The sequence below is a fragment of the Haemaphysalis longicornis genome, unplaced genomic scaffold (assembly GCF_048455015.1).
Source record: "Haemaphysalis longicornis isolate Haplotype H1 unplaced genomic scaffold, Haemaphysalis longicornis Haplotype H1 scaffold_7, whole genome shotgun sequence".
Taxonomy (NCBI): Eukaryota; Metazoa; Arthropoda; class Arachnida; order Ixodida; family Ixodidae; genus Haemaphysalis; species Haemaphysalis longicornis.
The window spans coordinates 16,073,108-16,086,394 of NW_027526422.1; the positions used below are offsets into that span (position 1 = coordinate 16,073,108).

The 13,287-nt window shown below is 47.7% G+C and overlaps 1 protein-coding gene across 1 annotated transcript; it reads right to left on the minus strand.

Annotated features, from left to right (window-relative positions):
* Window positions 1-1,179: 1,179 nt before the first annotated feature.
* On the minus strand, window positions 1,180-8,477 carry LOC144144585 (urease accessory protein UreG-like). Its single transcript, XM_077676087.1, has 4 exons — window positions 8,321-8,477; window positions 3,719-3,980; window positions 2,561-2,657; window positions 1,180-2,231 (listed from the first exon to the last, which is right to left on the minus strand). Exons 1-4 carry the CDS (start codon window positions 8,352-8,354, stop codon window positions 1,830-1,832), a joined length of 795 nt encoding a protein of 264 aa, XP_077532213.1. The 5' UTR covers window positions 8,355-8,477; the 3' UTR covers window positions 1,180-1,829.
* Window positions 8,478-13,287: the final 4,810 nt, after the last annotated feature.

Consider the following 13,287-nt stretch of genomic DNA (forward strand, 5'->3'; position numbering starts at 1 on the left):
CAGCGTGTCTCATCGCTTGTGTAGCGTCGGAGCGTTGAACCTCATAATCAAGTCAATCAAAGGTTTTCGCCTTAAAAATAAAGACGTACCTTCACTGCTAACATCGATCCGATATAGTGATAAAAAAATTGGCTGGCGATTGCGATACTCTCTCATGCAATATTTGGGCGCAGCTGTTTAGCTGTTTTGACTGCACAAAATATGTTGAGGCAAAGAATTTCAGACATACATATTTGTATGGTTACAGAAAAGTTGTATTTGCAGTGGCTGACAAAGCAGACACATCGGTTCGGGGTTCTGGCGTCGGTGGTGCTGAGCCTCCGCTCTGGTAGCTCGTTTAGCTGCAGCGGCTGACGAAGCGCACGACCGGTTGCGCCACTCGCAGTTCAGCACTCACTCCTGATGGCTGAAGTGCGCTGAGGCAGCACTCACTCGTATGCTCTCTCGATTAGCAGCTATATGGTGAGCCTCTGCGTCAGCGGCGGGAAGTGCGTATCAGTAAGGGACCGCGAACTGCGTCTTCGTAAGCGAGCGCACATCATCGTCACGCTCACGCCACCCCCCCCCCCCCCCACTTCACGTTTTCGCCAAGCGTCGCGCAGTCGAGCGTTTCGTTCGGGCACAGCATACTGCCCCTTCCCCCGCCCCCCCCCCCCCCCCTTCCCCGCACACTTTCGGAGAAGCGTCTCGCGCCGCCACGGCGAACCGCCCTCCCCTCCCAATTTCTCGACAGTCTCCTCCTCTGCTCTCTTTCACCCTTCGGACTTGCCATCGTTCGCTCGATGACCCCGACGGCGACGTCCCTCAGCCCACGAACGGGAGCCAAAGGGCTGTGCCCTAAAACGCCATTTGCAATCTCAGCAATTGACCCGATAAGCTTATGAAGCTGTCTCGGGGCTGTTTTACAATGCTTAAAACCGTCTTTCGTGTCTTTTCGATTAATAAATTACGTGGCGGTTTTGGGCTCTCGAATCAGAGCACGTGAATATTAAAAAATAAAAAGACAGTTGTTTTGGTTGTGTCAAACCCGAATGGGCGGGCAAATATTCTGCGTAGGACTGTGTGTAGTGCTACAAGACAGGCCCATGAAAACGGCGACGCATGCTACAGCCAGTTATGGTCGGGAGAATTCTAAAAAAGGAAGTGAAATAAACCATGCCTTTGAATCATCGCATGCAGTAGCAAGTGAGAGTGAGTGATTTATTCCCATTCAGTCCAACTATGGAGCTGATGAGTTGCCTCGGAGTGTTTGTCAGGAGTTCCTCTTGGTAGCGTTGTGTTGCCCTAAAGCGTCTGTCACAAATTGTATAAAGCCAGTGTTGACCGTCAGCAGTCTTTCAGCGCCGTTGCAAGCCCTTACGCTGCGCACTGTTTGGCATGCACGTTGTTCAAAAGGAGCGCTGTTACGTGGACACGCTCATTCGAACTCGCCCGTGCAGGCACGCTTGTGCGGGCATGCTGGTGAAACAGATTTCTACAAATGCCGCCATAAATGCGGAGGCCGGATAAATGAAATGATCCCAGTCAGAATGGGAATGAGGTTTAAACTGCGTGCTTGTTCACTGCGCCGGGCTCATCATTCTTCACGAAAATTACGGGGTTTACGATACACACTTATACGATCCCTATAACACCTTAATCTTGCATTAACTAAACAGTCTTAATGCCTAACCTTGCCTAACGTCCGATCCTAAATAGTTCCAGATGCCCGGAAGAACGCGGTTTAAGTCGAGCGCGGAACTCTTGAGTATTCCTGCACGACTGCGGGACAAAGAGTAACACCTTGCCGAAAAGGGCACAAGGACCATTTGCTTTCACGCCCGCGGCTGCTAGCACGAGCGACGCCTCAGCGGAGCGCCGAGCTGCGTGGCCGAGTCGAGCACCATCTTTGCGACCTGGTCCACACCCACACCGTGCTTCGCCTGGGTGAAGAGCGTGGGTCCACCCTGGCGCATGCGCGAAGCGTCGCGCTGCATGACCGCTAGGTCGGCGCCAACGGCCTCGGCGAGGTCTGTCTTGTTGATGACGAGCAGGTCGCTCTGCGTGATGCCCGGGCCGCCCTTGCGTGGAATCTTGTCCCCGCCGGCCACGTCGATCACGTAGATGATGTAGTCGGCCAGCTCGCGGCTAAAGTTGGCCGCCAGATTGTCGCCGCCGCTCTCCAGGAGCAGCACCTCGGGCTTGAAGCGACGCGTCAGCTCACGAACGGCGTCCATGTTGGCCGAGTAGTCCTGCGCACACCACCGGGGTGTCACTCCTTTTTCTATACGGATGAGCTCGCCTCCAAGCTTAGCTTTAAAATTCCCTCAAATTTCTTAGTAATTGGAACCTATCCTAAATTAGAATCAACATGGTAACCATATAAGAAGTACGACTCCTGAAAACTATTTACTTCAAATTTGCCAGAAACATTTTATGATAAAAAACGGATACTGTTGGGTGAGTTTCTCTATCATATTGAATAAAATGCGAGAAAGCTAGACCGAAGCAAAAATTATGTTCTGTGTTGTACTGACAATGCGGGGGGCTCCTGCCGCTGCTCTCCTCCTATAGCGCATACCTCGCGAATGGCGGCGTGCGGGCATCCTCCGGTCTCGATGGCGCGCATGCGCTCTTCCGGAAGGGCCTCGTTGCGGCACAGGAACTCCCAGTCTTCCCTGCGGCGCGGGCACACGAAAATGTTACGCTTATCCTCCCCACTCTATCGGACAGCACAGATATTATGCTAGTAAGAATATAGGTTTTAAAAGTCATAGGGCACATGTCGGCGCCAATACGGCTTCTTGTTTCTACTATTGGGTGCGTAGGCCGACACAGGAGGCGGGAGAATACACTGTCTGTGATCTAGTACGTGTACATGATATCCGGGAGTATATTACATCGCATTTGATGTTAAAATTTACGCGCGAAAAAAGTAGGTAGAACTTAGCGTATGGTTACGCCGAACACTCGAATGCCGCATACGCCAAACTAGGTCCCACAATAGTCTATTAAAATGTACCGCTGCCTCCGTAAGCTTTATTAGTTCGTGGCGCACAATTCCGCTCAGGATAACAGCAAACAATCCAATTCAATGAATGTCATCTTAATCTCGTTTCAAAGGGAAAGATCACTCCGAGCTGTGTTTATAACTCTGGTGCGATACATTAAAAATATTGTCCGCGCGCAGTAAACGTTCCCAGAAATTCTTGCCACCCGCTTAAGCTAACAGGATGTGAATTTGAGCCTTTAGAGGCTCAATAAAACTTTCGTGTCTTTCTCTCCATATTTGGAGCTATCGCAAGGGGCCCTTCAACTTTCGATGCCAAACAGCCCCAACGAAGAGAGCTGTCCTTTTCTCAAAGCTACAAAACTCAAAAATTACTAAGCAATGACTTGTTTGGTAATTAGTGAGTGAATAGTCTTTATAGCAGTGCTTTGACGCCCACTGAGGTTGTTGCGTTAATGTCCTCATGCGCTTGTGTTCAAGATTCACACGCTCCGTCTGGATAAATACGCAATAAATCAATCAACCAACCAATCAATCAATCAATCGCTTTACTGCAGGATTTTAATGCTCTATCCCTGCATCAGTTTCCTCCCCCCCCCCCCCGTATACATTCCTCCATGCACGTTCGCATGCGACAGTGCGTCTGCTGGTTTTATGCGTACGAGTCACGCCCAGTCTAACCCGTCGCTCTGCGCCCCTTCTAAAAGGGGACGAATGAAGCGTGGTCACCTGGTGAAGATGTCGTTGGTGATGGCGCAAACGCTGTGCTCTTGGCGGAGCATCTTGCAGAGGGCCAGCATGAGCGCCGTCTTGCCCGAGCCCACGGGTCCCCCCACGCCCACGGTGAAGGCCCGCTGGTCCCAGTCGTCCCTCGCGCGCAGGGCCTCGCGGAGCGGGTAGCTGCCCGGCCCGTCCATCACCTCGTGCGTGTGTCCTCCCGGGCCGCCATGGCTGTGGCCGTGGCCGCCGACGCCAGCCGACACGCCGCCAGCTGGGGAGTCGCGGAATATGTAACAGAAATTGCCCGCGTATACGCTCGCTTCGCTGCAAACGTCGTTGAAAGACGATAGTTTTCTGCAGCTTCTGCCACAGAGCTGCCTCGCCTCTCTCCTCCGCCCACTACTTACTTTGTCCCCCTTCTGTCTTGGTGTTGTCATGATAAACGCAGTAGAGGTTTTCCGACTTTAATTCCATTTTACCGAGCTCTCACCTCGGGCGCGGCATCTGTTGGGACCTTTTGTTACTGTTTCACGTGGAGTTCGAGCCACTAGCTCTAGGCTTGACCACGATGCCTTTTGCTTTTTAGGGTTAAAATATTGTTTCTAACGTGTTTTCTGTGTCTGCTATTGCAAAAAATTACGCCCAAGTGTGTTTTAAAATAAGATAACGGTGATAGTATCAGTTATGCGTCAATGTTTCGCTTTAAAAATGCGTGTTTTTTTTTTACTGCCCAATGTTGACAAGTATAAACATTACCACTAGATTTAGCAGTTTGAAAATGTTTTGCCCATACAAACGCCTCGTTCAAGAGTTATCTTTAACTTCTGGCTGGGCGGGTGAATTGATGGATAAACAGGCAGACCGAAATTTTTGCATTAATGCAGCCCAAGAAAAACTTTCGGCTTTAAAAGTGAGAACTGGGGAACGAAATAGCTGGTTGTTATCAGGGTACGCGCCCCTGTTAAGCAACGCCTGCAAGCAGAGCAGACAAATTGCGTACCCAACTATATTAGATACAGCCCCCGTTGGCACAACGCGACGCCACGCTTTTCGGACGCCGCTTAGCGACCCTGGCGGGAGTGGGCATACTTTTTGAATAACAAATGTTTCAAGCGTCCCATGAGAAATGGCGCAGTGTTTTTAGTCCTTGACGTGGAATACTGTCGCTTCATTGCCGGGAACATGCGTCCGCCCGTTCCTGCGTGGGGTGAGACACATGTGCGGAGAGCGACGCGTTTCCGCACTCGTCTGCCCTCTCCAAAAACCGGACCGGCAGAGGTCAGGAACGCGCATGAGGGCTACAGGACCGGTTTCGGAGAAGTAAAAAAAACGCGTGCGGAAACGCCTCGCTCTCCGCACAAGTCTCCTTCTTCGATTTTACGCCTTAGGTTTTGATTTTCCCGCGCTGCCAGAAGCAGTTTACAGTGCGCTCGTCACCTTCAACGTCACCGTTCAAACAAAAACACAGACGAAACACTCCTCCTCAAATCGCTCTCAACGGCAGTGAGGAGTCGGCCGACCTGGTAGTTCCCCGCCTTATGGAGGGATGTTGGTATTCTTTTCGTAAGACGAGAGGATAAACGGTGTTATTGAGTAGCGGGATGTCAGTCACTGCCTCCCTTGATGTGCTTATTCAATTGTTGGGATTCTGCTATCAGATAAAGATTAGCTTACCTGGACCACAATTTTTTTATCTGTTTTGCTCGTTCGTCTCTCAATGTTCACCATATTTCGAGTAGCAAGCTGTGCCGTTAGCCACGTTGTCCTCCCTCTTTTTTATCAAAGATATATATCTCTCTCTTTCTTGAAAACAAAACATATTTACTCAAATGCGTAATTTTGCTTGCGACGTGTTTTAAATTTCTTCCCTTGTTAACAGTGTCGCGAAGCTGTACGGCACACTTCTCAAGGGTTCTGCGATCTCAAGGTGCTACAGAATGCCTCGACATCGAATCTTTCCCTTTTGATTGAATCTCGAACACTACATGTTTACACTACCGGTAAAGTTGTCGTAACTGCGCGGTACATAAAATGTGTACCAAAGTATACATGTGACTTATCGGTTCACGCGGGCCTTCAACAGCGATGTCTACCATCGGCATCATTCTGATTAGTGCAATTGGCATGAGTACGCACGCTGGGATTAGTTCAGTTATCACTTAAACTCGTTTTATAGCATCGATATTATGTTTATACCCTCCTTTTTTAGTGTTTGTTCAAATCGTAGTGCATGTTCATACCGCTGTCCAAATGAACATAGGAATGTAACCTCTGTCTAAATGCGCGCATGCATTACCTGTGTCAAGTTTCACATAAACCTCTTCTCGGTGCCAAGTAAAATTTCTCCTGCTGCGATGCTCCCGTATTCGAAAACAATATTGTAGTTTCTCAACATGAGCTCTACTTGGATACGTTTACCTTGCCGACATAATCTGCCCCGGCGACGTTCATCGGCTTTGTGGAACAAATAGAACCACCCAGAGATCCAGCCTCTGCAAAGTACTACTTTTGCACCAGTCGTATTTCATATTTTCTCGTTGGCTATATACGGTTAACTCCTGACAGGCTTGATGCACATGCGCGCTCTGGGGAAAGTATGTGCCCCACAGTTATGGATGCTGGCGCTAAGACAATTCAATCTACGAGATTAATGACCCGACGAAATCGTCCGACCGAAAGGGTTGTGCATGGTAGATTCATCTGTCGCCAAGTGCACGGAACGGTTGCTGACAGTTAGCAGCGGTTATTAATAAGATTTGTCGAAATCGGCTCCCTAGAAAAGCAAAGTGGCATGGTGCATACTTTCGACAAGAGCGTGTATCCAAACTTTGACTACTAGGGGGCAAATTTTATCGGGTAAATGAAAATTCAACTTGTAATATTAGTAGGAGTATAATGACGGACGGTACTTTGTAACCTGAAGGGCACCAGCTCAATCTTGCTTGGACTTAGACGTGCAAACGTTTACCGATCTTGCTTTTCTTATAGAAATATAGTTGTACGCGACGAGGGTGTCCAAAGGAAAAGCAAAAACATGTGCCATGGGCCCTGGCGTACTCATTTATATCATTTACAGTAAGGTTACCCTCGACCTAAGCGCGTCCCCGGCCGGCGTTTTTTTTTTTTTTTTGTAACTTGGGTTTTGAGCTACTCCCCACTCTAATCTAACCTAACCTAACCTAGCCGAGCTAACATAATATAACATTACGACGACGCTACACAAGGAAGAGAGAACAAACAGACACAGCGGCAATATTCGTTTCAGCAAAGTATAATATATTGTAATATATTATGATATAACATACCCTATCCAAAGGAACAAACATAAATATTCCGAAACATAAATAAATATAATATAATAGAGAATATAAATATTCTCTGCACCATGCAAGTTGGCGAGCCTGTGCAAGCGCATCAACGGAGAAAAAAATAAAAGTTGTTGCGAAAAGAAGCACGGTGCGCGGTATGTGGTCTGCCAAGTTGGCGTCATTTACCAAATTCCGCTCACTTGCGGTAAGGTTTACATCGGACAAACCGGCCGATGCGTAAATGACCACCTCAGGGAAAATGATCTTTCCATGAAGAATGGCACCGGGTCGCATTTGCCTCATCACCGCCGCGAGTGTGGCAAAGGATGCCTTCCGAGACTGACAGAGACAATCATTATAGGAAAGAGTCGTGACACTGTGGCGCGAGAACTGCGCGAAGCGTACTTTATCCAAAAAAAAAACAGCGCAGGCCGTATCACAGAAGCATCGCTATCACTGTTTTCGAAGGAGTACGGGATCTTAGACAACATGCGATAAAAAGGTGTGATTGTTGTCTTCAGCTGTGGCTATTTTGTTTTTATAGTATCTTTTTTAGATCTATTATCCTTTGTGTATGTTTGTGCGTTTGTAGACAAGCTACTTATATCCCTGTCTTTCCTTGGAATAAATCAGTTGTTACTAGCGCATCTGTCTCGTCGTTCTTCGTTTTTTCTGTCCTGGTTTGTGGCGCTCGATTTTCCTTAAGCAATGAACCAACTAGCCCAACAGCATATTTTCCGAAACACATCATTGACATTTAAAAAACTTTTAATTGAGATGACGAAAACTGATTGAATTTACTGATTCATAATAAAAAAGAAGCTCTTCGTTGACTGCTTCGCGTGGAGAATAAGAATATCAGAAGTTCTCCATAAACATTCAAGGCCGCTTGGCCGGGCCGTCGGGAAATTCTCAATCTAGAAACAATGGCGGCCTTTTCCGGCTGACTTCAATTGGTGTTGATTCAACACTTCCGTCCGCGTGACCGTTACGTAAAAATAATGAAAAGCTATAAAGAATTAAAATCAAAAATGTGCACGAAGCAATATCAAAACCGAACCCTGTGTGTTAAATACAAAGCTAGTATGTTACTGCTACCCGATCGTACATGTTTTTTTTTTTCGGACATTTACGCCTGACATACAGTAGGACAGCTTGAAATCATCATCAACCCGGGCTACCGCTACACTACGATACATCACGCACTCGACTGCGCCGGCGTAAATTTTAAAATGCGACCGCCATCGGTGGTACTTCAAACGTGAGATGAACATAAACCCCTGGCGCCAAACAGAGAACAAACCTTGACGGAAAGCGCAGGCTTCTTCTTGAGACATGCTTTCCTGTGGGTGCCGCCCGCGCTAAGACGTCGAGGCTCCTTCTAGGAGCGCGGCTCCTCAACACCGCTGATAGCGGTGGCTATTCAGCCGATAAGGAGCACTGTCCTGCCGCCGGTGAATAGCCGCCCCGAGACTTCTCGGTAGATAGGCTGGGACAGCGGTTGGCTTGGCGCGCACTCACTCGCCTTCAGCTGTCTGTCACTAACCTTGGCAATGCAGTCTGGTGTACCGATTTCCTTCGACAACTGTGGCTGTCAAATTCTATAGCAAAGCGCGGATATTACTTCACCATAAGTCCGCCAGTTCTGTCTTCTGAAGGAAGCTAAGAAATATGCGCGACACCTCCCTACCCATATCCAATGTACCCTTGGATAGGGGTGCATTGGATAGGAGTTAAGCCCTAAACTGCCCCCTTCTCGCGCGAAATAAGCAATACCTCGCAGCCGCTCGCGCTCAAGCGTGGATGCCCTTCGTCTTCAATTTTTTGTAGTGTTTTTTGCGCCCGATATGCAAAGTAATGGTTTCCCTTTTTCAGCCACCTATGGGTGCGCACCCTATGGGCACTTTGTTTGCTTCTTCGACAGGTGTACGGGGTACACGTCAAAATTTTAAACGCAGAGTATGGTACCAACTATGTATAGTTCATCCGTATTTTTTAAAGCTCTGTACTCAACTTCTAATTGAGACTGGAACCCACCGGCAGCATTTTGAGAAAGCATTCAATACGCTTTCAATTTTTAATCTTTATGAAACCGTGCTCAGGGACAAGAAGCCGAAGAAGAAGAAATGATTGGCTCAAGAAAGGACGCGATTTTCTTGATCGGACTGCACACAGTAAGCGTATTTGTCGTTTATACACCGCAAAGATATATTGCAACCCACTAACCTGTGCGTTTCTTCAACCGCTGTTACGAGGCAGATGTTCACGTGTATTATATTAACCCCAAGCCGTCGGCCAAGAGAGTAGGCCTGCTACTGACTGTATATGGCAGGTCACAGAGTTGTTTCTTAGCCGGACTTAGAATGCGTAGCTTCGCATAGTCACATGTTTTAAGGCAAGATTTCTGCTTGCCTGTATATCACCCATAAAAATTAGACATCGGCATCTTTAAACAAACCCTGGAGCTTGAAACCTCTCAATAGTTTATCTCACGCACGGCACTTCACACATTTCTGGTCACCGAAGGAGTCATCAAATATACATTATACTCGGATTTCCGGCAAGCTTATAACACGAAAATAGCGAAAGATCGCATACTTATCGAAATAATAAAAGTTATGAGTTTCTTCGGCGATGGTGTGTGCGTGTTTCGAGCAAATAGGTACGTATGCAGCGGGGTACAGCTGCAGAAATGTGGCAGAGCAAACAACGCACGTCTTAATATCGTCGACAACATTCTTCCGCTAGAGCTCATTCCCCGCTCCTAACTTGTGCATGTAAGTTATACGAAGATCACAATGACTGGTATACAACGGTGGATTTCAATGCAGGTGCCCAACGTAGTTGGCGTAGCGCGCTTTTCCTACGGTTTCCATCGTACCGGAGGAAGTAAGTGCACTGTGTTTGATGCATTCAGTGTGCCTTCTTTTGTTGCATGTTGACCAGAGGAACGTAAGGTAAGATGTTCCTCCAACGCTTTTGCAGTGCGCGATTGGACATATGAAGTCGGCTTGCTTTCATGGTGTCCGGCCGTAAATAAGTAATCTGAGAGATAACTCTGAGCGAAGGAAGGACACGATGAGGAACAAATAACGTGCTTTTGCGACGTATGACATGTTACAATATTTGAAATTTTTAACATCTCCACTTAAGCTGAACCTGAGTAAGGGACGGAAAGGAAGAACCATTCTCGCTCATGTCGTCAATCAAACAATCTATCATAGTTACAAGGCTGTTCCATGTGAATCGCAGCAGAAAAGCCCACAACGCATCTTTCCGGGGCGCAAGAGAAAATACAAATAAATTTGAATATAAGAGTCGGTCGCAGAAGAGCGTTTGTAAAATTTCCAGAAAGGCTGGCTCATTTTAGTTACCAACCGGCAATCTTGGCGCCGCCATCTGCATGCAAATGCACTATAATTCAGAATGAGAATTCATTCTAGAAATGGCAACGGGAATTACTTATCTTTTTGCTTACAAGATACGAGCTGAAATTTTGTCGATTTTATCGCTTGTTTGCTTAAAATTTACGTGTTATTGAGCCATCCGAAAAAGTTTTGTTGTAGCAGGTTATTTATTAATAAATCCGCTCGTGCGCATCGAAATTTCAGAATTTCAAAATTAGGTCACTTAGTAACAAATGTACATAGCTTGTGCGAGGTATACAGAAAGAGGTCCCGCAGCCAGAGACTGTAAGTGGACCTCCTTACGTTGTATAAGTAAGAATAGTAGAAGAAGAACAAAGAAACAAATTTAACTAAATAACAACTGCAGGCAAATAAAATGGGAGCGTACGCTCGTAACACCACAAAAAATAATTGCCATCAAGAAAAACATGCTATCAAAAGAAAGATAATTAATTACAAAAAAGCAGTTTTGATAGTTCGCAACACTGATAAGACGCAAGATGTTTCGGGTAGCTGGAAGCACAGGCACCTAGCGTGCTTGGTAACTATTTTCTTCCTCACGCAGAAGTGCCGGGGCTGGTGCTCGACGTCTCCCTCGGCATCGAGTGCGCTGCGAACATTTTCGCCGACTGCCTTATCATCGTTTTCCTTCGGAAGGCGGTAAGTCAGCGGCCTCCTTATCATTAACTTGTGTAACCATTTCATCTTAATATTCTAAGAGAGATCCCCGCATACACTCTAAGAAGTCCCCGCCGGGCGTCTTCACGACAGCGCTCCAGAATGATCAATCGAAGTGGCCCAGTGTACGAATCCGGCGAATGACGGGGCCATTCAATCTGATTCAATTTGAATGTAAAGGGACATCTGCTCTGGTACACCGTGCAATGCAAAAGGCCATTCATGCCTTGTGCAATGTTCCTGAGTACACCCGGAGGCAAAATAGGCCAGGGCACGCAAGCGCGTAGCAAAACGCATCGCCGCGCCATCTGACGTTGCACTTCTGGTATCGAGACATCGATGTGCGCGTGCACGTCCAACAACGCTCGTTATCCTGCATTTTTCTTAACCTAAGCGTAAGGCGATAGAGGCCACTGTTTTTGCTAACATGCCTCACTTGCACTCGCTTCGGCGGCGAAAGGTGAGGGTGAAGTGTGCGTTGCCCCGAAACGACAGATAACATATCTTGCCCGTCTCGGTGACGAACTTGCGCCACAGATATTCCATCGCGTCTTCGTATTTTCTGCTTAAAACATTGATTGTAGGGTTTAACGCGCCGACGCAACGCAGGCGATGACGCGCGCCGTAGGGGAAAGCTCCGGATTAATTTTGACCACCTGGGGATCTTTAACGTGCGCCGAAATCTCGTGTACACGGGCGTTTTTGCTTTTCGCCTCCATCAGAAAAGCGGCCGCCCCAGCCGGGAATCGAACCCGCGTCCTCGTGCTCAGCAGCACAACGCCCTAGCCACTGCCACCGCGGTGGGTTTTTTTTTACTAATTAACATGCAAGTAGGTTGGTAACAAAACGCGCACAACAAAACGGAAAGAAATAGAGGTGAGAAATAGTTTATTTGAATAAAGTGTGATGAAACGTCACCTTGCGCACGCACTAAAACACGTACGAGAAGAAATCGGCGTGGTCGTGGGTTTGACAAAAAAGAACAAAAATAAATAATAGGTTTCCATACGCGTCCAATTGGTTGACACAGACACAGACCAAAATTTCCCTTTTAGGCTCTCAAAGAAACGATATGGCCTTAAAAAGTAAGGTATAAAAATCTCGTTGCAATGCGTCTTTTGTCCGAGCCAGGCACATAGAGCAAAGCCCGCTTCACCCTCGCCGTCCCGCCGTCAAAGCGCGTGTCAGCGAGAGAGAGAGAGAGAGAGAGAGAGAGAGAGAGAGAGAGAGAGAGAGAGAGAGAGAGAGAGAGAGAGAGAGAGAGAGAGAGAGAGAGAGAGAGAGAGAGAACTTTATTGGGTCCATGCCATTCAGGTGGCGCTTGTAGCCGGTGGCATCCACCACTCACCGGCGACTGCCACAGCCCTATCGATTAACCGGACCTGAAGGTCCAGATCGGAGCTGCGGAGCGCGGCCTCCCAGTGCTCCTCCGGGGGGATTTTGTTGAGCACAAAAAGTGGCCCCTAGTGCCAAGCGCTCATTGCTATCAGCTTTGTCGCCCGAAGCCAAGGAAAAGGCGAGGGTTGGACGGGGGTTGGACACGCACGCGCACAGCGGTGTCTCGACACCAGAAGTGGAGCGCCAGATGGCAGGGCGTTGCATTTTACCACGCACTCGCGTGCCCCGGTTTATTTTGTCTCGGGGTGTATGTGCACCCTTTTTAGCCAAATAATATGTTGGGCTTCGTCATTCGCCCAATTTGCACACTTGGTAACTTCGATTGCTCATCGTGGAGCACTGTGGAGAAAACGACCTACGGGGAATTCCTAAAGTGTAGCTAACAGGAAACCATTGAGGAAACAGAAATGCCAGAATGGTCGTTTTGACACGCTTGCGACGGCAACCTGACTTGCACACGAACGCGATTTTTTTATGCATGCTGCGGTGTGCGAGGAGCGGGCGTTCAAATTGAAAGAAAGAAAGAAAGAAAGAAAAGACAAAATTGCAGAGCGTGCCACTTAAATGACGGCTAAACGAAGCTCATTTTGGTTAATATTAAGTGCTTGAAGCTAAACCATATCGGAGTGCCAGCACACTTCGATTCACTATTCGAAGACCCCCTGAACGCGCTCTGTTGTCGCCTATAATAACCCTGCACGGTTATTCATTTTCGGAAGACTTCAATTACCTTCGTTATTACTTGAATGTTCGGAGTTTTGTGAATACATGAATTGTGGCTCTAACA